The 21,836-nt window shown below is 38.4% G+C and overlaps 1 protein-coding gene across 4 annotated transcripts in view; it reads left to right on the forward strand.

Moving 5' to 3' along the window:
• Positions 1 to 21,836, forward strand: part of SREK1 (splicing regulatory glutamic acid and lysine rich protein 1) — a 43,376-nt gene continuing 21,540 nt past the window's right edge. The window contains exons 1-3 of one of the 4 annotated variants that reach the window (XM_004937292.5): positions 1 to 215; positions 9,917 to 10,050; positions 17,615 to 17,730. In XM_004937292.5, coding sequence (XP_004937349.1) covers positions 55 to 215; positions 9,917 to 10,050; positions 17,615 to 17,730 — 411 coding nt within the window. In that variant the 5' untranslated portion in view covers positions 1 to 54. Of the gene's footprint in view, positions 216 to 9,916; positions 10,051 to 13,948; positions 17,326 to 17,614; positions 17,731 to 21,836 lie in introns of those variants that run through there. The other 3 variants (XM_040656298.2, XM_040656297.2, XM_040656295.2) reach the window with 3 other exon arrangements.

Below are 21,836 nucleotides of genomic sequence, written 5' to 3' on the forward strand. Positions count from 1 at the left end.
CTCCCCGGCTGCGTGCGGCCGTGCCGCCAGTGCCGCGGTCGTGCAGGCTCCGCCATGATGAACAGCGGCGGGATCGGGGTGCCGCTCGGCTTCCCCCTGGGCCCCACGTCTGTCATCCAGGTCACGAACCTCTCCTCGGCGGTCACTAGCGAGCAGATGCGGACTCTCTTCGGCTTCCTGGGAGATATCGAGGAGCTGCGCCTCTATCCCCCAGAGTAAGCGCGGCCGGCTCCGGGGCGATAGAGACTGAGGAAGAGGCGCAGAGGGGCCGTGGGGTGGTGGGAGGGAAGCGGCGGGAGGCCCTACGTGCCATCTTGAGTGCGGGCACCGCCGCCTCCCGCGGCGGGCCGGTCACGTGCCCTGCCTTTGTATGGCCGCAGCGCCGGGGGAAAGGCGCTGCGCCCGCACTTAAGATGGCGGCCCCGAACTGGTGGAGCGGCTGCGTCCTTGGAGCGGGGCTGTGTCCTCCTGGCGGCAGCCGGGGCTCGGCCTCCCGCTGCGTGGCACCCAGTCCTAGGGGCTGATAGAAGTGTGCCCTGAGGCTGCCCAGAAGGGCGCCGCTCTCCCCAGCTCTTGGCCGCCCCGTGCTGCGGGTCTCCTTGTCCTCCGCTTGTGCACCTCCCCGTGGAGCTGCTGTGTTTTGTCGAAAGGCGGCTATCACCGCCGCCGAGGGGCCGCCAACAGGCGCCGGCAGAGCTGTGCGAGGACTAACGGCGTGTGCCTCATTCGCAGTAATAACCTCTGCAGTGTGTGCCCCGCACGTGAACCTTAATAACCGGCGGAAACGTTTCTCAAAGTTGCATCTGATCTCATTTCATTAGCTGTGCATAAGGGATCTCTGGATGGGAGGCAGTGTAGTTTGCTTGCCCTGATGCTTCAGCCGGGCGGATCGTGGCCAGCAAAGCCGGGGAGGAAAAGAGGCGATTTATACTGTTGCCTTTGTTGCCCTACGGTGTGAATGACATACCTGCCCTTTAGAATAATTTATCTTTTTTACTCTTTCTGAAAATCGCGTAGGGTAGCAGAAAGGGGGTACATCATTTACACCCAGCTATTTTGTGCTTCATACATTTTATTTTACAATTCAGAGGAATAAAATTCAAGTCTTCTAAATAGCTAAAAATGTTGGTATTTTTCCACTTCTGTGTGTTACTAGGTTATGCTTGTATTGATTTGAAAGAACAGCATTCAGAAATGCATGGTTTAGCGTGTCTATAGAGGGTATGTAATAGTTATTCATTCATGCGATGGTGGGTTAAAACAGCATAATCAAGTTTTAGGCAGTCTTTAGTAGATTTCTGGTGATTTTCCTCAAGTTTTCTTGGTTCTCAAATTGGAATGTACAGTTTCTTCTTAATTCACTTGAGTTTTCTCATGACTAAGTGTATTTCTGTTACAGCCGCTGACCTTTTTTTGCGGTATTTGACATGGTAGAATATAAGGCAAATAGAAATTTTCTTGAAGCTTTCAGTTAATCTTTGTGTCTGTGTGTAAAATTTTGCTTGTGTGTGAATATACAAGAAATATTGAAATCCAGTGCGGTAGTGGGGTTTGACTTGGAAATGTCAAGGTTATGCTGCGTTAAGCATCAATTCTAAGTAATTAATCTTTTTTTTTTTTCTTCCTCAAGGTAGGATACAGAATTGTGGTTACTTATTTTACTGTTGATTTACATTTCTTTTGTACATAACTTTTAGAAATATGTGTCTCCTTGCAAAATAGGTCCGGGCTTTTGACCTTATTTTCAAATTACTACCTTGGAGAAAAATTAGGGTTTCATCCAATACCCTTCTTGTTAAACAGAAAATATATACTGATTTTTCACTCTCTGAACGTGTTTTATAACAGTATAATGAAAAATTCAGATAATGGTGCTTCGTTGACAAGTCTGTGGGAAGCAGAAGAATCCCAAGCAAGAAGATGCTACAATTTATGTCTCCGTTTGTTCAAATTATGTATAGCCACTGCTGTTTCCATACATATTTAATAATGTAGACCTTAAATTTTTAAAAATCAATTCTTTCTATGAATTAAAAGGGAGCTTTTATGTTATAGTTGACATAAGGCAAAAATTCATGTTGTCCCGGCTTTAAAGATATTTCTGTAGGAAACTTAGACTTTTAGTGTTTTCTGAAGCATTGATTTTGTTACCTTCACAGAACAGTGAGAAACTTGCTCTTTGTTCAGATCTACATTTGGTCGGTTGAATTTAGTGAACTACAAATCTTGTGGATATTGACCACTTAGTGACAAATATTAACGTACAGTTTTTAGAATTTGTTTCTCACTGAGAATGAGAATATGGGAGCATCTCAGCTTTCAGTAATTCCAGAATATTTATGTTACTAGTGTAATTAGAAAAGAAACAGTAGTGAAAGAAAGCTTCGGTTGTAAGCAGTTAAGCAAGAGCTTTTGCTGAGATTGAATCTCATTTGCTAGCCTTTGTTTGGAAGCACATTAAAAAAACAACAAAAAGTTCTTGTTTAAAGATAATCTGTCATGTAATATTAAGAGAATATTACTTTTTGTAGGTAAAGCAGTAGTGAAAGAAGTTTTCGTGTTGCATTGCATAATATTGTAACCTGTTTTCTAATTCTGCATTGAAGATATTCAGCATACAAACAAAATTCTTTTACTTAGCTTAAGTGTGCAGAACAGAGTGAAGATGTTTTCTCTTCTGTACTCATCATCTTCCATTTAAAAAAAACCAAAACATAATTTGAATGCCTATACTGCACATTTTTAATACTAATGGGTGTGAACTTCCAGCTCTGTTAATGAAACATAACAGTTAAGAGAACACAAAAGGGAATTTATTTGCTTTGTAAAGTCTGTGTACATATCTCACATAAGTCTGTTGTACAGAGCGTTATGCTCCTGTGGTTCTGATGTACCAGGCCATTGAATTGACAGTTGCCCCTTTCCCCCATCTGGGTGGAGGCAGGGCTCTTCTAGTCCCAGTTATTGTATTTGTAACTCACTTCACATGTATGTGAAGCAAAAGGCTCGTTATCAAGAGGAGAAATAGGATCAGACCATCTACTGTGTTTAGAGAACTGTTCACTGGAAGTTGGAGTGGCTGTTTTCCTGTAATCTGTGATTGTTTTCCCTGCCAACTCACGTACTCTTGCCCCTAGTTGAGTTTTTCATTCCACCTCCTTATGTTCTCTCTGTGGTCATGCAGGTAAAACCACAGGGTGACATGTGGTGCATACCTATCTCTTGAACAAAAAACGCTTACTTCTGGAAGCTGAGATTCTGGTTCATGCAGGTGACGAGGAGGATATATTCTCTTTGAGTTGCTGGACCTTTTGGGAAAGTTTCTCCACAACTGACACATGGATCAGTAGGGAGAAAAATAAACTTGGAGTTGGTCAGCCGATTAATCCACCACTCCATCCGTGTTCCTCTCAATCTTTCCAGCCCATTGCTGCTAGTGAGTTGGCATATGATGATTGGAGACTCCATACAAACTTCTGCCACATGTATCATGTGTACTTGACACTGTCTGGATTTTGGAATAATTGCTAATTGTTCTGGTCAACATTATGCACCACCTTCAGCGTAGGTACTTTCCTTATATACTGGGTACTTCTTTCCGTAGTGGTCCACCTGCCTGTCTGACATGTAACATTGTCCCTACTGGAATACCTTTCCTTCGTGGCTGACAGGAGTCATGTTCAGAGGGGGAAGGAACTTTCATCTTTTGAGATTGCTTTGTCAGTGCCCCCTTCCCTGGAGAGGGTTTCCAGCTGTCTGGCTTCCATGCTTACTAGATCCGTGCTGTCAGCTCTGTGATCAGCATCAGAGCAGCCAGGTGACAATGTGCTCATCTGGTGATGGCTGAAATCTTTTCACACATCTTGTGGCTTAAGTAGGGAGAGGCATCAGGTGTCTGTTGACTCATATATAACCTCTGTCTCTTCCTTCCGTTCTTGCGATGGCCGTGTTATGGAGTAGCCTCTCTTGTCCACTTATTCCTTCCTTACTAAATGAGCTGCCTTTTGCTTCCATTGTTTCTACTTGTGGACAGGGGTAAGAGGTACCAGCATGGGTTGATTCTCTGGTTCAGTTGCAGGGGTTGAGTCATTTTCTTCCTTTCGGAGATGCTGAATAGTGTTCAACAGTGTTTGGTAGGTACAGGCCAGACCTCAGCGCAGTGCAAGTGGTAAGTCGTTGGCATTGCCAGGATCAGGGCATATCTTCTTGAAACATTCTGTCAGTATTTTAGGATTCTGCAGTTGTTCAGGGGCAATTTCCAGGCCCATTGGAGGTGGTACCTGCCCATATCCTCCCATACATCTTGCCACGCACAGCCATCCTGCCTCAGGGTAGATCTCTGGGTGGTATTTTTAAATACTTTCTTCCACAGAAATAAAGGCAGAAACACGTACAGAAGACATAACACTAAGATCGTGCTACTTAGAGTATCCCAGATGTATTCAAAAATTTCCACAACTATTTTAGCTTACCTTGAGTAGAGAGTGTACTTGCTGAAGCGTTTCTGCAGTAAGGTTCCTGAAATCTGAGAATGAGCACACTGCTGAGTACAAGTACCAAATTAAATCCATAATTGGTATAACATGAGCACATGGTATATACAAACCAGCATAACCATAAAGAAGCCTAGGCCAGCCCTCAAGAGGCAATAAGCATACCAGAGTTAAGAAAAATGGCATTGGAAGCAAGTGAACACCATGAATGAAAAGACCAGCATTGTGACCAGCAGCTGTTAAGCTACTGTACTGCTTACAGCAATTTTATTTTACACAGTCAGGTCAGATTGGTCATTATCTCAACCCTGTGAGCCCCACACTAAGCTGTCCTTGCTGGCAAGGCAGTTTAAGAGGGTGAAACTTCCTTGGCTGTGAACAGCAGTGCTCAGCAGCAGCTAACACACTGATGCGTTATCATGATTGTTTTTGCTCCTGAAGGTAAAACAGCATCATACTGGACTCTGTGAAGAAAATGAACTGTTACAGCTGAAACAAGGACAATATCTACATACATACACTTTATAAAGTATATATACTCCCTTTTTTCAATCAATTATGGTCTTTCTGGGTAAAGAATACAGAATATGATTCACCTTTTCCAAGTCAGTCATGTATGTCAGTCATATACTTTTCTTGTTATCTGTTGAACTTTAATCTATAAAACATGGTTGGATAGAACATTTCAATAACAAATCTGCTTTTTTTTTAGTTGAGAGGAAGCAAGCTCTATTCTGGTATTTGCAAATTAAGTTGGTCAGAATCACATAGCATATTGGACCTTGGCTCCTAAAGTATTAGTTTGTTGTTTTTTTTTTTAAATTCTTCCCTTTTTTTTAGAAGTTGGAGCATTACATCTTGGCTTTGATTATTTTTTCCCTATCCTCTGATATTCCGTTTTGTTAGAGCAATCCAAGGCGTTTTGTGATGTGTTTGACCAGGTGATCATTTGTTCTAGCCCCGTTTCACTATAATTCGTTGTGCAGCACCCTACTGCTGACTTGGATGAAAAAGGAGAAGGTATATGACTTACTAGGGAGCAAGGATGGCAGTTCTAGATTTTGCATTGCCTTGACTGTAGAACAAAATAAAAGATTATGCTATGGTTTGTTGAACTGTTACTGTTGGAGAGAATTACTCCTTTTTACCTATTTTTCTACATTTCTCCAGTCTCCTATTGTTAATATTCCTTGGCTTTATAGGATGCAGGACTACATTTTATTTGAAAAGCTAAAGGGAATTCTTAAATTGCCAATACGGTTATTTACAGATTATAATAGATAGTGTTGGAATACGTGATGTAAAGTTCTTGTTATCACAGAGCTTTTGGAGGGGAAGAAGAAGGAGGAACCGGCTTGACTTTTTAAAGTATTGAATAAAATTGAGGTTTTTTAAGATGGCTCTTCAGTATTCCCAGTGAACTTCCGTACCCAGTGATTTTTCCCAGCAATTCATATCTAAAGACTGCTTTTTAAAATACCAGTTTCTCTTTAGGTCTTTTATTTTGTATCCCTGTTTGATTGGGATGAATTTTTAAATGAATGCTAATTCATGCTGTGCTGTTTGGTACTTCGTCACTTCGTGTTTTATTTTCATTGATAACATCCTTTCGGTTTCTGCAGTCACTGCTAATCAGATATCTCTTTAAAAGGATGGATTCTGTACTTGTCATATTACTGAAAGCCTGGTACTCAGTGAGGATATTTCTCAGGTAGCTGTGAAAGCTACTTTATTACTGTTATTTTTCTGAAAGGCACATGAGAGCTGTGAGTAAATCACCTTCGGATTCAGCATTGAGGGCGCTGGAGACTCCTGGCACTGCAGAAATTGTTTCCATATGGTCATGGTCCTAATTTTAGCTACTTGTCAATGGGGCTTCATTGACACTTAAAGCAATATTTCCTTCATTGGAAAAAAAAACATTAATACGAATCTTCTTTTTGTGGATTGTTACTGGTGGCCTTTGTTTGTAATTACCTGTTTTCTTAGAATTGGAAGGCTTTCCATTGAAGGTTCAATCTAGAAAAAGATGGCGTGAATTTAAGGGCCTTCAGCAGCAGTAGTAACAAATAAAAGTTACATGGAAGTGGGAAAAGATTTTTTTAATCTCCTCATATTTGTATTTAGGTGTTGTTAGACTAGTGGAGTTTTTTGTCTGCTGTTCTGATTTAACATTCTTGATTGTTGGCTTCAAAAACTTGGCCAAGAAGCTTTGATTTCATGACAGTTTCTATGTAAGATTTCTCTTGAAGGCTTCTGCAGGTGGCTTTCAGTGCCTGAAGACCACTTTTATTCCACTTACTACCAAACTTCTTCGTCATCTGCTTATCCTTGTTCCGTAAACAATGGTATAACCTTGAGAGAAAGCAAATGCAGAGACTCTGAGAATTGCCTTTTCCCTTTTTTAACCAGCTTTTAACGAAAAATGCTCAGAAGTAGGGGGTTATTATAAAATCCTGCCAGGAAACATGATTTTTTTTTTTTTTTTTTAATTTACTGGTACATACAGTAGCTTTACTTAAGCCTTAAGGAAAATAGGATGGGTGAATTGTAGGTTCCTAGTTTAACCAAATGAGATCTGTTTTCCTCCTGAAGCGAAAGACTTCAATAACTGTAAAGAGAAGTAGCAGGTGTTTGTGAAAATGGTATGGAAAATTATGGCTAGGTAGTGTGCAGAAATCCACAAGAATGGAGAATACTATGATCACAGCCCATGTAGGACAGTTTTTTTTAAACTAATCAGTGTTAATTCTACCTCAGGACCTCAGTGTGGATTTGTCAGCTCTGCTAGAAGAGTGGCTGTAGTAGAGCTTCTCATGTGCGTGGTCCTGGTTTGGTTACAGATCTGAGCTCCCATACTGAGAAAGGAGAACTGCTATCATTGTTTCCATGTATGCATGTCAGTTTACCATCTGAAAACCTTCCAGTGCTTACTGAGTTTCTCAAGTGGGAGTACAGGGAGGCCTGTTACGTCTCCACTGACATAGGAGGGAGGCATCCTGAAAGCCTGTGTTTGTGAAGAGCCCCTGAGAAGCCATACTTGTGTGGGAAGTGATGCCTACTTTCCAGTGCACAGTGAGACCGCGAGAGGAAATACTGAGCTCCCTGCTTTGTAGAGCATTCTCTGAATCATAGTGAATGGCAGTGGTGGTTTGTTTTTGTTTTTACAGACATCCTAATGTTATTTATGTTGAAATTTGCAAAATGTAAGATGTTCCTTTCATTGAGGAAAGTATTAATTTATCTTTCTTTTGGTTTGTACAGACATTGGTAAGAGCAGGAAGTGTGGCTTATACAGTTCTAAAGAAGGCAGAGATTTTCAGTTTGTGGTGCAGGTACAGCTGAAATCCAAAGCTGGTTTGCAGGGTGTGACAGCTTTTTGCTGTTTACTCTAGTCTGCAAACTGCTCCTACAGCTTAGAGTTGTTTTTCAACATAGGAGACCAGTTAGATCTGAGGTTTGTAGTCCCAGTCATGGTTCTTTTATGTTACGCTCTCACAGCCAATTGGATTTTTGCAGACTGAGTTGTTTGAAAGCAGGGAGACAGACTGTGTGTGGTGTTGAAAGCCCCACTATAATACTGCTTTCGTTTGGATGAACTAGAGTAGCCATTTTGTAGACCTCACAGTGTTCTACAGTGACTGTATTGCAGAGCAGGTCCTAGGGATTGCTCAGGTATTCCTTAAGATCTTACTTTAATAGGTAATTTGTTTGTGTTAGTGTCTTCTGCACTAGCACCTTGGAAAACCTGTAACCTTGGATGTTCTGTAGCCTTTTATTTATTTCTACCTGTATTTTTCTGATGAGCTCATTCATATGAAATGGTATTGATGGTTTATTACTCTCTTGAGAGATGGATGTTGTTGTCTCTCCGGAAAGGAAAACAAAAACGGCATGGCAAAAATGTCGGACTGTTATTCAGGTCTCTTTTTTTTTTTTTCTTTTTTTCTTTCTTGCAGTCCAGAGCTCCTAGGTTACAGTAATTCTACATTAGAAGTGTAGGACCTGCTTTTTTACATCAGTGCTTTGTAGCTTCGAAGAACACTGTGAGTCTGCCTCAGTTACGCCTTACAAAATGTTGACTGAAAAATAAGAATTAGAATACGACTTTTTCCAGCTCTGTTCTTAAGAAGTCTACTGGAGAGGTTTTGGAGACCCACTTCTTAAAAGGATAGGAATGATCAAAAACTTCTAGAATTTCAGATTTTCATTGTTTCCGTGGATGTACGTGCAGTGTTGATAGGTTTTCTGCAGTTATCTGCTTCTGAGAGAATTTTTCTTCCTTGTAGTTAGTTCTCCAGTGAGTTACCTCGTTAGCTTAATCCTCAGAAGAGAGTCTGTACCCAGACTACTTCTTGGAGCCTAGTTGAAGCACTGTTCTTTTGTTAATATTTTTAACATACTTTCCAAATAGCTTTCAAGATTGAGATCTAGAAAATAGAGGGGAGAAAATATTACAGAAAAGTACATAGCACATAGCTGGCTCTGTAGATGTTGAAATTTACAGGGATTATTTATGAGAGGCTGAATCTGCCTCGTCCACAATTATGTTCTTCAGTTAGCAATGATTTCATTTCATTTATTTATTTATTTGGAGAGGAAAAAGCCAAGAGGTGTTAAAAGTCTTTAGTAGTCTGGACCATGGAATCTTCACTGGAGGCATCTGCTGTTTGGGTTGTGACAGTAGCATGTGTGTTTAATAAACCTAAACAAATGAAATTAACTAATCAACCAAAAAATAAAAATAAAAATTGCTCCCCCCATAAAGCCAAATGGAAGAAAAACAACCCATGTCATAAGGAGACTGTGGCAAACATCTTTGTAGTGATTGAAGTCCAACTCTTTACAATGTGTAGGATTAAAAGTTGTATACAAGCATTTCTAATGAGGAGTTAGAAAGTCATTTGCTATCGGCTGTGATGTTTGGAAGTATTCTGAATGTGAGAACTTGCCTGAAAGTCAAGTTTATACATGATTTATTTCTCTCCTGTTACCTAGGCTAGCATGGACTAATATTTGAAGAACTCACTGAAAAATGACTGGTCTTATTGTTTGAATTTCCTACAATAGGACTATACAGAAGAAAAAAAAAAAGACAGATTGACTGTAGATTGACTAGGAGATACTTTGATTCATGCTGCTATTTACAATAATAGTGAACTGTGTAATGTTGTATGTTAAGATTAGTAAAGATAGTAAGTCTTGTAAATTTGGGATTTTGGCTTTTGTAATTTTCCATAAGAAAGAAGAAGGTGGTGTGTTTTTTTTAGTGCTGTAAAAGTCAAATTAGTACATTTCTGTACTTTCAGGTATTTTTTCCAGGAAGTCTAGAAATGTTTTTAAATTAAGAAATTGTGGTTAAAAATCTATACATGTACATTATTCAATATGAGTGATTGTTTTTTTCCCCTTTTATCTTGCAGCAACGCACCTCTTGCTTTTTCCTCCAAAGTATGTTATATTAAGTTTCGTGAAGCATCAAGTGTTGGTGTGGCCCAGCATCTAACCAACACGGTTTTTATTGACAGAGCTTTGATAGTTGTGCCCTGTGCAGAAGGTTAGTATTTCAGTCATTCTTCTGTAATGTTGGTCTTTGTCCTGTCTGCTAATTGTTTTAAGCTTTCAGTGTAAGGAGGTGGTTCTTTGTTGTTACTTTGTTGTTTTTTTTATTTTTATTTTAGTGTTGTTTGGGGGAAAAAAAAAAAGCCTTGATACAAAAATGAAAATAGGGTGAAGGAACCCAGTTACAGAGATTTAATTTAATTTCAATGTTTGAAAAAAGATGGTGTGATTTAAATTAGAATAATTCAATTTTCCACTGTTGTTACATATTTGGGAGGACACAAAGGTAATTTTATCCCCTTGAAGGTGATTTTTATCTTGGCAAGCTTATTCCTACACAAAGTTCTCACTGAAGTCAATGGAGCACTGAATATGTTAAGTAATTTTCTTGCAAGGGTAACGTGGAAGTTTTGATCTTAATGTATTATTTTTGGTCTGTGGGTTGTTTTTGTTGTTGTTTTTGTTTTTTCAATTTTTTCTTTTGATTATATTGATTTTTATTATTATTCTTATTATTTTCCAAATCCAAATTTGTCTTGTTGACGTGCACTGTATGCATTTGGCAATTTTAGATTTATATAATTTAAAATAGTTTGTGTTCATGGCGATAATTACTGTTTGAATATAAATGTTTACCTCCTAGTATAATGAAAGATTTCAGTTTTCCTTTCTTGTTACTGTTGAAAGTAATACTTTGCTTGCATAAAAAGACTTTCTTACACGCTGTACTCCTTACGATTTTAGGCACCTTTTGAAAAATGCAGTTATCTGCCTAGAATGCTTCCAGCGTATTTTTATAGTTCTTAGTGAAGATGTTTGGTAAATAGTAATTTTACAAGTGTTCCCTTAAGTAATGTTGTGGCCGTACTTTTACAGATGTGTAGAATGTGAGGGAATTCATATTGTTAACATGCCAAATCTGAAGTATGGCCCCACTGTTGCTGAATTCCATGTAGACAAATAACTGGAGTTTGGCAGAGCCCCATTGACTTCACTGTGATCCTTGTGGAATCGAGCATAGGCCCATTTGGGTCTAGAAGACTTTTACCTCACTGGTGTAGAAACATTCCAGGTGATGAAGTGAAGCTTTCTTCACTTTAAGTATGGTAGCTGTTTTGCCATGAAAAAAAGAACCTCGAATGATTAAACATTAAACTGCTGCAAATTCAGAAGTACTTGCTATTAGCATGAGATCTCTTACTGCAAGAGTCAGGTTTAGGTTTAAAAAAAGCTGTTGACTTCTTGGAGTTTGTTAATAGTGATCTCAGAGTACCATTTTTTTCCCAGTCTTACTACACTGTGATCTGAATAAGGTTACTGTAAGGTTAGTGCTGCAGTGATCACGGTCTGAGATGTTCCTAGCAAACTCTGACAAGTCTGCAAAATGTCTTGGACTCTAAAGCTACTCTAAGTAAAGATTATAATGATCTATAATACACTGCGTATTCTCAGTGCCTTTGGTATGAGCACATTTTTGACATTTTGAAGCCTAGATTTTTAGTTTTTTCTTGTGCCTTGCTTTGTGGCATTTTTTGGTTTTATTCGTTGAACTTACTCTTAAACTACAAAGAAGGTATTGCCCTAACCGCTTAAAATTTTGGGTAGACAAAATGCATGAAATCAGCCCTGCTTATAAAAAAATTGCCCTTAAGTAGTTACCTATAGCTTATTCAGGTTTCATCCAAAAGACCTTAACACTGGTTCAGTACTACCAGAGAGGGAGGATTGTCACCAAATGAACGAACAGCACTTCCTGGTGTTTTTCTTGTGATGAGACATTGCCTGACATGATATGGCAACAGGCAGGTAAAGCTACATTTTCCTGTGTCTCTTGATGGTAGACAGTGAGTGGAAGGAGAATGAAATGAAAGTTTTGAGAAATCTTGTTCCAGCCCCGTTTGCAGCTGACTTAGAGGATATTTCTGAGAAGGTGCATCTCACATAAATTGTCACTGTTCCAAATCATTCCAAATCTTGCGGAGATTTATGTATAATTGAGTGAACAAGTGATTGGGTTGTGAGGAAAATTTTTTTAGGGTGTGATAGTGCTGTTTCCATGTAACTTTCTAACAGGGTCACTGATCTTAATTCATGAAAATGTGAATTCATACAGATTTATTTCCCGAGGAGTTTACTGTGTGGGGTAGATGTGGTTTTAGAGAACACAGGACAACCTTTATGATTCATGACGTGTGATAGGATGCATTGGTAATGGAGTCAGTGGAGTGTGTCACAACTGTTAGAAGTAGCAATGGCTATATTTCACCATTATGTTGTTAAATTATATTGTTAGCTAATGGTGCCAAGAGTGAAATGGTTAATGCGCCGAATTGAACAGAGGAGAGAGGTAAAATGAAACTCTGAAAATTTGGTTTTAAAAACCAGAACAAAATCTGAAATTTGAAGTGTATTTTAACAGTGTTAAATTAAGGGGGCATTGAGGAGAGGGATGCAGTGCAATCAATGTTAATTTTGTGAAATTTAATAAACAGTTTTACAAAAAATGTAATTGTAGATGAAGTAACTTTATCGAGCTGTCAAAATGTGACTTTCCTTTGTGTGTATGAGTAGCTTTTTCTTTAAATGTTATACTTTGAAAATGCAGAGGTTGAAAGATAACAAAGATGCCACCCTAATCATTCTAAATTTTATGTCCACATTATCTGGTAGATGGATTTTGACTATTAATTTGGTTTTGTATGTTTTCTCTGTGTGATATTTGTGCATTATTAGATGACTAGACTGGCCAAGGCAGACCTGTTACACTTGCCTGAGTTAGGCATTGTTTGCCATGCCACTAAACCTGCCGTCAAGTGAAACCTTCATGGGGGAAATGAGATCGAAGTCTGGCCTGCTGAAGATGGACGCCCTGTCTCTGTTTTTATTTTATTTTGCTTTCTTTCCTTTGTTTTTTTTTTATTATTATTATTTTGTTTTATTTTGTTTTTATTTTATTTTGTCCCTTTTTGTTTTGTTAAATCTCTTTCCCTTGTACTTGTGAACTGGTACTTCAGTTCTGTAAAAATGGTGTTTTGTAAAGGGTTCACGGTGTTTCACTTTGAAGTTTGACCTGAAGCTGCTTATGAATGGTGGATGGTATCCTCAAAGTGTGATTAGCTGAGTTTTATGCTGCAAATTATGGATAAATTCCATTTGGAGTACATTTAAGCATCTGAATTCAGCAGATGAGCACACTGGGACAGAAGACTGGAATAGTGAAAAACATGAGTTTTAAGATGCATTCTTTCATATGTTACGCTTTATGATTTCCTCTTGGAAAAGACAGTTAAAACTCTTACTTTCTGGAGACTTTAACTTTGCAGAATGCAGTCATAATCTTTCTCTGCTGTTTGTCCCTCTTTTTAGCAGAGTAGTTTTATTTAGATTGCATGGTCTGTTTAAAAGAAGGCTTTCCTTTTATGTCTATTATAAAGAGTTTATAACAATTATTTCTGAAATTGAAATTTCATGGATATTGAATGTCTTGAAATACTTGCTTCTGATGAAATCTTGCTCCAGTGAGGTCAGTGGCAGTAAAATGTCATCCTTTTGTTTTTACAATTTTTAGAAAAACTGTTTACCACTCATAAGTACAAACGCAGCCTGAGGTTTTGATTAGAATGTGTTATGTGAGGCACATTGTCTTTTAACACTGTTGTTTGTGGGAAGACTGAATCAGTTCTGTATGCGTGTGTATGTATGTGTGTATTGCCCTTACACATGCTTCAGTGGTTGTTATCTGAAGAGAGGTTTTATTTTTATTTTTTTTTTTTTTAAGTCTTCTCAGTCATTGCACAAGGCCTGGCAGTTGATGCTGGAGTGATTGAGAAGGTTGTCATCTCTAGGTGATGTTCTTACTTCTTTCTTTGAAATGGAACCCCTGAAGCAGAAACGGTAGGCAGGCGCTGTGTCTCATCCTCAGGCACTGCTCTTCTCAGCTAAGTGCGTTAATACCCATTGGTTTCACTTCGGTAATGCACCAAGCTGTGCACTGGGAAGAGCTTTGCTTCATGATCTCTCTTGGATTTATATGTGGCAGTTGAGGTAATTGCCAGTAGTTTTAATCTCTTTAATCACTGCTGCTAAATCCAATAAGAGTCATGGACTGGGTCACACAGAAGTTATTTTGGAGTGTCCATTTGCCACTGACTTAACATGGCAGGAAAATAACAACAGTTTTAAATTATGCTTAAAGTAGATACGAGCAGAAGATATCTCTAAAACAAACTACTACTGAGGCTGTTCTACAGGGGGGATTAAGCATACAGTTTAAGTATGAAGAGCAGGAAATTATTTTCTTCTGCACACTTGAAAGGAAAAAAAATGTGAGGTTTACTACCTGCTGAAGACAAACATTTCTCTGGAGCACTTAGAGAAAGGTTGCTGGTATGAACCACCTTGGCTAAGACTCTTTAAGCCCTTGGATAATTGAAGAAAGTAACAATTGTAGCATGTATTTAGAACAAGACCACCTCTTCTTCTAAAAAGAACCTCAGAAAGCACCTGAAAGGAAGCCTGAGATACCTCTAGGCAGTGTGGAGCCAATGTCCATTTGCTTCCAGACCCCATGGCAAAGCAGAGAGGAATGAACTAAATAGTCACAGATTCTATAATTTACGAAACGATCAAAAAGATCTAAGAAATATTTTCGCGGATATGATATATACATGTGACATATTTATCTGTTTCCATTACTAGAAAATAAATATTTTTAGCTCATTTCCATTTAGCTTGAGTTTCAAAGCATGAATTTTAAAACCAAATCAGTTATCTTAAACAGTTTTTAAAGTTTCCGAATTTGGTTTTTCAGAAGTTTTTTGTATCTTTGTGGGCGCATATTCTCTTATTAATATATTTATTGAGATGAAGCTCCAAAACATAAAGGCTGTTTTTAACTTAAGAGGGTTGATTTGTTCAGGAAGGTAGATTTGGCCCTAGTTTATTTTCTATAAAATTGATTTAAAGTTTGAACTGCTCTTAAAAGCTGGAGGAAGAACCTGTGAAAAGACCGTAGTTCTGGGGGGAAAAAAAGGCACAAGCATATCTTTCTTTGTAGTGTGGAACTGACCAAACAGAGTTTCTATTAAAACAAAACATTACATTGTTAGGCACCCTAATTATTCTGGAAGTAATGCTGGCAGCTTGTTATTTAGACGTGTACTCTTCATTCTTTGAACTTCTGTTATAGGTGGCTTAACTGAAAGTGCTCACCTGATTCTTTAAGCAATGTTTGAGCAAATGAGTAATTACTATTATTTCAGTAAGATGGCTTAAAGTTTAGGCTTGTGTTTGATTCTCTGAATTTAATTTGCTGTCTGCTACTTATGTACCTAACTCCATTCCTGTTTCAAAGGGCTAAATGCCTTAAGCATCTGAAAAAATTATCTGGTTAAGTGTGTATTGAACTGGCTATGTGTAAGTGCATACTTAAATTAGGCATATGCTTATGTACGTTGCTGGCCAAGGATCAAAAAGAGAGTGCAGACACACCATTTTAGGAGCTGTTTTTGTGACTGAATTTACTGGATCCACATGTGTAGATTCTATGGAAACCTCCATGAGGATGCGATTAATTGCAAGAAGCTGGCTGTTCATGAAAACGTCTGGTAGTTAATGGTCTAGTTCATCAATCATCTGAAGGCACTTCAGTACTTTGATTTTCAGAAGAACTGGTATATAACTGTATGCCTAATTTGCATGCACAGTTACTAGAACTGTATATTTGAAAGCCTGTTTAGTTAGCTATGAGGTAGGCAGGATATGCAGTGAAGTACCCGATTCTTGTGAGCAGTCAGGCAGATCAGGTGCACCTCTCCTTGCATGCCTGACTTCATAATGAGTGCTGAACATTGCGATGACTCAGATTCATGCATGTGTTTTAAAAAGCCCTGGAAGACGTTATTGCACATTTAATTCTTGAGTGCTAATTATTTTCCTATTTTTCTCCTTTAGATAGAAAAGTCAAGTGGTTTGTTACATGTTAAGGAGCAAGGTGCCTCAAAACTAAACATAAATAAAATAATGTAAATAGGAGGCATGAGAGAAAAATGGGTACTGTTATTTTATCTTTTCTATTCCATATATGCTACACATAAATTTATTTTCATTTAGATTTGTTTTGTTCTTTGGTCACATCCAGTTGTAACCCAGTCTTTGCTGCAGATCTGTAGTACTGATTTGCAATACTTTTTTCGTCGGTTTTTTTTTAAAGTAGTACAATTCCTGTAGGATTTATTGAAACTCACATAGTTAAAACTACACAGTGTTTTTAAACTTACCTAGTATTTTGTATATATTGAAGTTAGAGATTAACAGATAAAACATGGACTGTTTTATTCAATAGATACTTTGACTATTAAAAAAAATGCTTAAACAAAAGCTTTGTCAAAATGCATGTGGTAATAACAAAGGGCTCAGTAGTTAGCATGTATACAGTTATGCCAGGAGTTTTGAAAACATGATAACTGATACCTGGTATAAGGAGAAGTTGCTGCTGTAGTTTTTCTTTGGCGTATTTAGTGTTTGTACTAGTTCAGACCCCTTGGCATTTCAAATCTAGTAGACGCATTTAATTGTTTTATCTATTACATTACTATTAATCTATTACAGCTTTTAATTTTTGAAGACTTTATGGGGTTAATTTAGCATTCTTATTATAAATAAATTTGAATGAAACCTGTGTTTAGGACAGATTGGTTATTATTTAAACCATAAGCATGACAGGGAGAGTATAATCTGGTTGAAATGGTACAAAATACATAGTTCAGGCAAATATGGATTGCTTAGGTGATCAGTTAGGATTTTCTTCATCCTCATTAAATTTACAGCTAATTCATGAAAGTTTCAGATAAACTGAGATGACTTAGAATGTAAGACAGTACAAATCTAGATTTTTCTTCCTTCCAATGCCCCCGATTTCACTTGCAATGTGTATTGAATCACGGTAGCTTTTATTTAATTTTTAGTTATTTTTACATCAGAAGTAGGTAACATCAAAGTAGAGAAAAAAGCACAAATTTCAATTAGCTCATACATGTTTTTTCTTTTTTTTTTTTTCTTTTACTGATTTGGTTATTTGCCATTTCTGGGGATTAAACTTTAAAAAATGTTCTTCTTTTCTGTATCTGATGTTCTGTGTGCTATTAGTGATGCAGCCAACACGAACGGTTGTCATGTGTAAAACAACTTTCGATCACCGTGAAAGCACCGCCCTGGGAAAGCGTCCATGCTTGATATCGTTTGGTTCATGAACATTAAGTTTCCAGTACAGGTGACCCATAGCTCAAAGTGTTAAATAATTGTGTACATATTCAGTTTTTAAAATAATGATCCATTAATGAGTTTGCTAGTCTTTGAAGTTTTTCTCACTTTTGTTTTTCCTAATAGGACAGGGTAAACGGAATATCTTAAGTTCTTATTTGTTTCTTTGTAAGGATCTGGTAGATAGATTCATTCTTATTTATTACCTTTTTAAATGCAAGGGTAATTATAAAATAATAGTAAGAGTAACATTTGTGTAGTGTTCCAGCTCTGTATAATGCTTTCATTTGCTTCTTCAGGTAAAATCCCAGATGAAGCCAAAGCCCTTTCTCTATTGGCGCCTGCTCCTACTATGACAAGCCTGATGCCTGGTGCAGGGTTGCTTCCAATACCTACACCAACACCTTTAACAACAGTAAGTAAAATTCAATTGCTGTTTGATTTCTGGTTGCATCTGTGTTAAACAGCGTTTTTCATGTTATGAGAATAAAAACTATATATTGCTTTTATATGCTATATCCATGTTGTCCTCTTGTATATCAAGTCTTTGAGGGTTTAGCTGTTGTGCCTCTTCTGAAGGTAGATCATGAGATATCTGTGCCTAACCTTTCCTGAGTGTTCTTTTGTATTTTTAAATTGCGGAATAGTGGATGAATACTGATTTTGATTGTGTCCGTGTTAGTTGTCTCTTCCTAGATCCATTAATTTGATCCACCAGCAATGCTGTCCACTTCCTAAAAGTTAGTTAAAGCGTAATAGCTTAATTGACATAGTTGAAATGTTGTTTTCTGGTGCTATTATTTAATATCTCTCTGGCATGGCTGTTGACTGTTTACCTAGCAATTTTTTCACTACCTGCTGCTGCTTCTCAGTTCCCATCTGCCTCTGTAAGCTTTTCTTGACGTCATCAGGCAGCTGTGCCAGGTTCAGGGAAAATTCTGGAAATAGCAAAGCCTGCTTCAGAAAAACTGGGCTTAGTGTCATTGCTCCATATTATTTGGAGATGAAAGTCCTCAGTTTTCCAAACGTGTTGCAGCTGTGTGCCTACTGACACTACTGTTATCATCCTTTTTTTTTGTTGGTTTTTTTTTAAAATTTATATACAGTATCCCAAACTTACCTTTCCTTTAATGATTCCTCGTTTGTCTCAATTACCAGAACTGTTATTCCCACTTGCTATTCTTATCTGATACTGGTAAAGCATCCTAGAAAAAATGAATATTGTCTAGTTTACTACTTCTTTCTTCCCTTCTGTTTCTGTTAAAAAGGAAGGGAGTAAACTCTTTGAAAGGGTAGATAACAGCAGGACAAGGGGGAATGGTTTTAAGTTGAAAGAGGGAAGATTTAGTTTGGATGTTAGGGGGAAGTTCTTTACAAGGAGAGTGGTGAGGTGCTGGAACGGGCTGCCCAGAGAGGTTGTGGATGCCCCGTCCCTGGAGGTGTTCAAGGCCAGGCTGGATGGGGCCTTGGGCAACCTGGTCTAGTAAATGGGGAGGTTGGTGGCCCTGCCTGGCAGGGGGGTTGGAGATTCATGATCCTTCAGGTCCCTTCCAACCCAGGCCATTCTGTGATTCTGTGAAAACACTGCATAAACTATGTTTTTCTGCTGCAGTGTTTCATAAATCTGCAGTAAGAACAGTATTTTTTAAAGCTTGTGCTCCAGCAGCTATTTAGGACCATCCAATTTCTACGCTGAAACCACAGGGCCAAAGTCAACAGTCAAATTTAATTCATAGTTCTTAACTGTCACTATATGAGAGAAATCACATGGCATTGAAAATCATCTTTAGTTCACAAGAGTGCTGGCTTTTTTTTTTCTGAAAAGTTATGTGATATTACCCTCACCATTAGGTGAAGTAGTAATTTAGGTATTTCATAAACTAAAATATGCTTATTTACACATAATTGCTCCTATTCAAGCATAATTAATATTGGGATTTGGATACGTTTGTATCTAAACTAGCCCTCTAAGATAAATTGACTCTTTTTTTTATGTACATCTTTAATAAATTATTGGTGAATGCTAGACTATCAAAGAGGAAGGCAAGTTGTCTGACAATTTCTGTTCAGTAATAAAAGGATGATTTTGGCCAACAGAGTAGTTTTCTCTTTCGTTACACAATAAAAAAGCAAACTAGTGTCTTGTTGAGAATTTCTAACATAAACTTCACCTGTTAGAAAGGCAGCTTCCTTCTGTGTAAGAAAGAAAATAAACTGAAAACCAAGAACTCAGCAGACCAGTTTAGTAGTGTTTTCTAAGTAATTTTTCATAATTTTCCTCAGGAGATTTCAGTAGCCAGTAAAAACAAGAACCATATTGTCTTCATTGTCTAGGGAGTAATTGTCCAGAAAAGGGAAGGTCATAATTTTTCAAGGCAAAGGTAGCTAGCTCATCTGACAACTTACAGCCTCTGAACTAGTAATCTGACACTACTCTTCCTGCTTTTGACTGTACAGTCCAGTTTATCTGTGTGATTCTTTGTCTTTCTGGGTTCTCTCTGGCACCTGTTGTACCTCTTGTGAAGCATGACAAATTCACTAAAGGAATGAGGGTGGCCACATAGTAAGTTTGTTTGACCCACATCAGCCCCGTGCTGGGCTTAGCAAAGGATGTGAAACACTGGTGCTTTGGATTGGGATTCCGGGGGAAAATGTTCAAGTCTTGTTCCCTTGCTTTTTTCTCCAGCCAACTGCTTAAGGGCCTCAGTTATTCAGTAAACTACAGTTTAGAGTTGTCTGTTATTTTGCCTGAAGCTTGTCTAAATCTGTGCTGTAGCCCACAGAGGTAGTACAGGCACTGCATTTCCACTCTTTTACATTATGATAATGTTCATATGGTTTGTTACCTGAGGAAGTCTGATCTGACATGGCTTTTTCTCTGGTTGGTGAGGGGTGTAAAATACAATTGTTTTTTCAGAACAGCTTCCCTGATCTATCTGGTTTTCAAATGTTAACAAGTCTGTTGTAAAAGAAGAAATCAGGATTGCCCCTTTCCTTGTCTTAGGGAAACTGAGTAAGTTCAAACTGATGATGAAGCTGTCATTGGAAGGCTGGAGGGATAACAACAGGTAGCAGTATCAGTTGTCTTAAACCTTTGAAATGCTTCTTTCATATTTGTTCTGCTTATGCATTACTGTGTTTCTACACTACCTACATGGCACGTTTACACTTTACCTATGAGCAAAGTTTAGAACATAAGGTATAGTGTTCTATGTAAAAACTCAGCACCAGCATTTCTGCCAGGGAAATTAGCTTACGTTGTAATAGTAGGAGAGAAGCTTATAGAATGCTGCTTTGGATTACAGTTATTCCATGTGCTGAGAGCTTGTTCCTGTAGAGAATTCTTGTTTACCATTCATAATCCTTCTGGTTTGAAGGTGTTCCTGCTTGGCAGTATAAGACTTTTAAGGCAAGGTGATAGTTTACTTAGGTAAAGCTGTAAGTCATGCACCGCACTTGGATCGTCTGTAAATTTGTTGAGGGAACTCAGGATTACAGATGTAATACTTCAGAATTAATCACATGAACAAGGTGAAGAGTGCTTTTTCATTTTCTCTAGCTCCTTCACTGGCCATCACTGAGAAGAATCTGGCTCCACTCTTCTTACGCTCTTTATTTGCATTCTCCCACTAGAAACTTCTACGCACTGTTAGAACAGTCCTTAGCCTTCTCCAGAATAAAGAACCCAGCTCTCCCAGACTCTCCTTGTAAGCCTGGTACCCCAAGACACTTCATCAGCTTTCTGGCTCTTCAATGGATGTATTCCAGTCAGGTCTGCTGCTCTCTTGTACTTGGAAGGCCCAGAACTGGACACTGGATTCCAGATCCTGCACCATCAGCGCTGAGGAAAGGCAGAGAGTTACCTTCCTTGTCTGCTCACAACACTTTTCTCTAGAAAGAGCAGCTCAGCATACTGCTGTCCTTCTTGGTGGCAAGGGTGCATTGCTGGCTCATGCTCCCCTTGGGGTCCATCAGAACCATCAGTTCTTTTTCTGCCAGCTGGCCTTCCAATCAATCAGCACTCTCGCTGTACTGGTCCATGGAGCTATTCCTGCCCATGGGCATAGCCCTTTGGTGTACTACAGCTCTTCCCGGTTCAGTATTGTCTGCAGACTTGCTGAGGGTGTGTTCAGTCCCACTGGGTGAGCCACTGATGTAGTTCAGCAGAATTGTTCAGGGTTGTCAACTGAAACATAACACTACTGATTGTGTTTTCCAGCTACACTAGCTGTTTTGAAGGGATTTTTTTTTAAAGTGAGGGTATTACTAATCAGTAATCCATTTCTATTTAAATGTTGTGTTCTAGACAGTAGCAAGCTGTGGTAAATACCACTTACTGGGTCTTGAAATTGTTTTTATATGCTACTACAATGTACTTAGTTCTGCGAAACAGTTCGTGATACAGAAGACTTTGTAAATTTGATCATTCAAGCTGATTTGTGCTTCTTTCTACTCTCTCGCATAACATTGGTAGTTGATACATTTGAAAAGGAAAGTATTTAACTCGTAAAATATATTTGA

Source organism: Gallus gallus, chromosome Z (assembly GCF_016699485.2).
Source record: "Gallus gallus isolate bGalGal1 chromosome Z, bGalGal1.mat.broiler.GRCg7b, whole genome shotgun sequence".
NCBI lineage: Eukaryota > Metazoa > Chordata > Aves > Galliformes > Phasianidae > Gallus > Gallus gallus.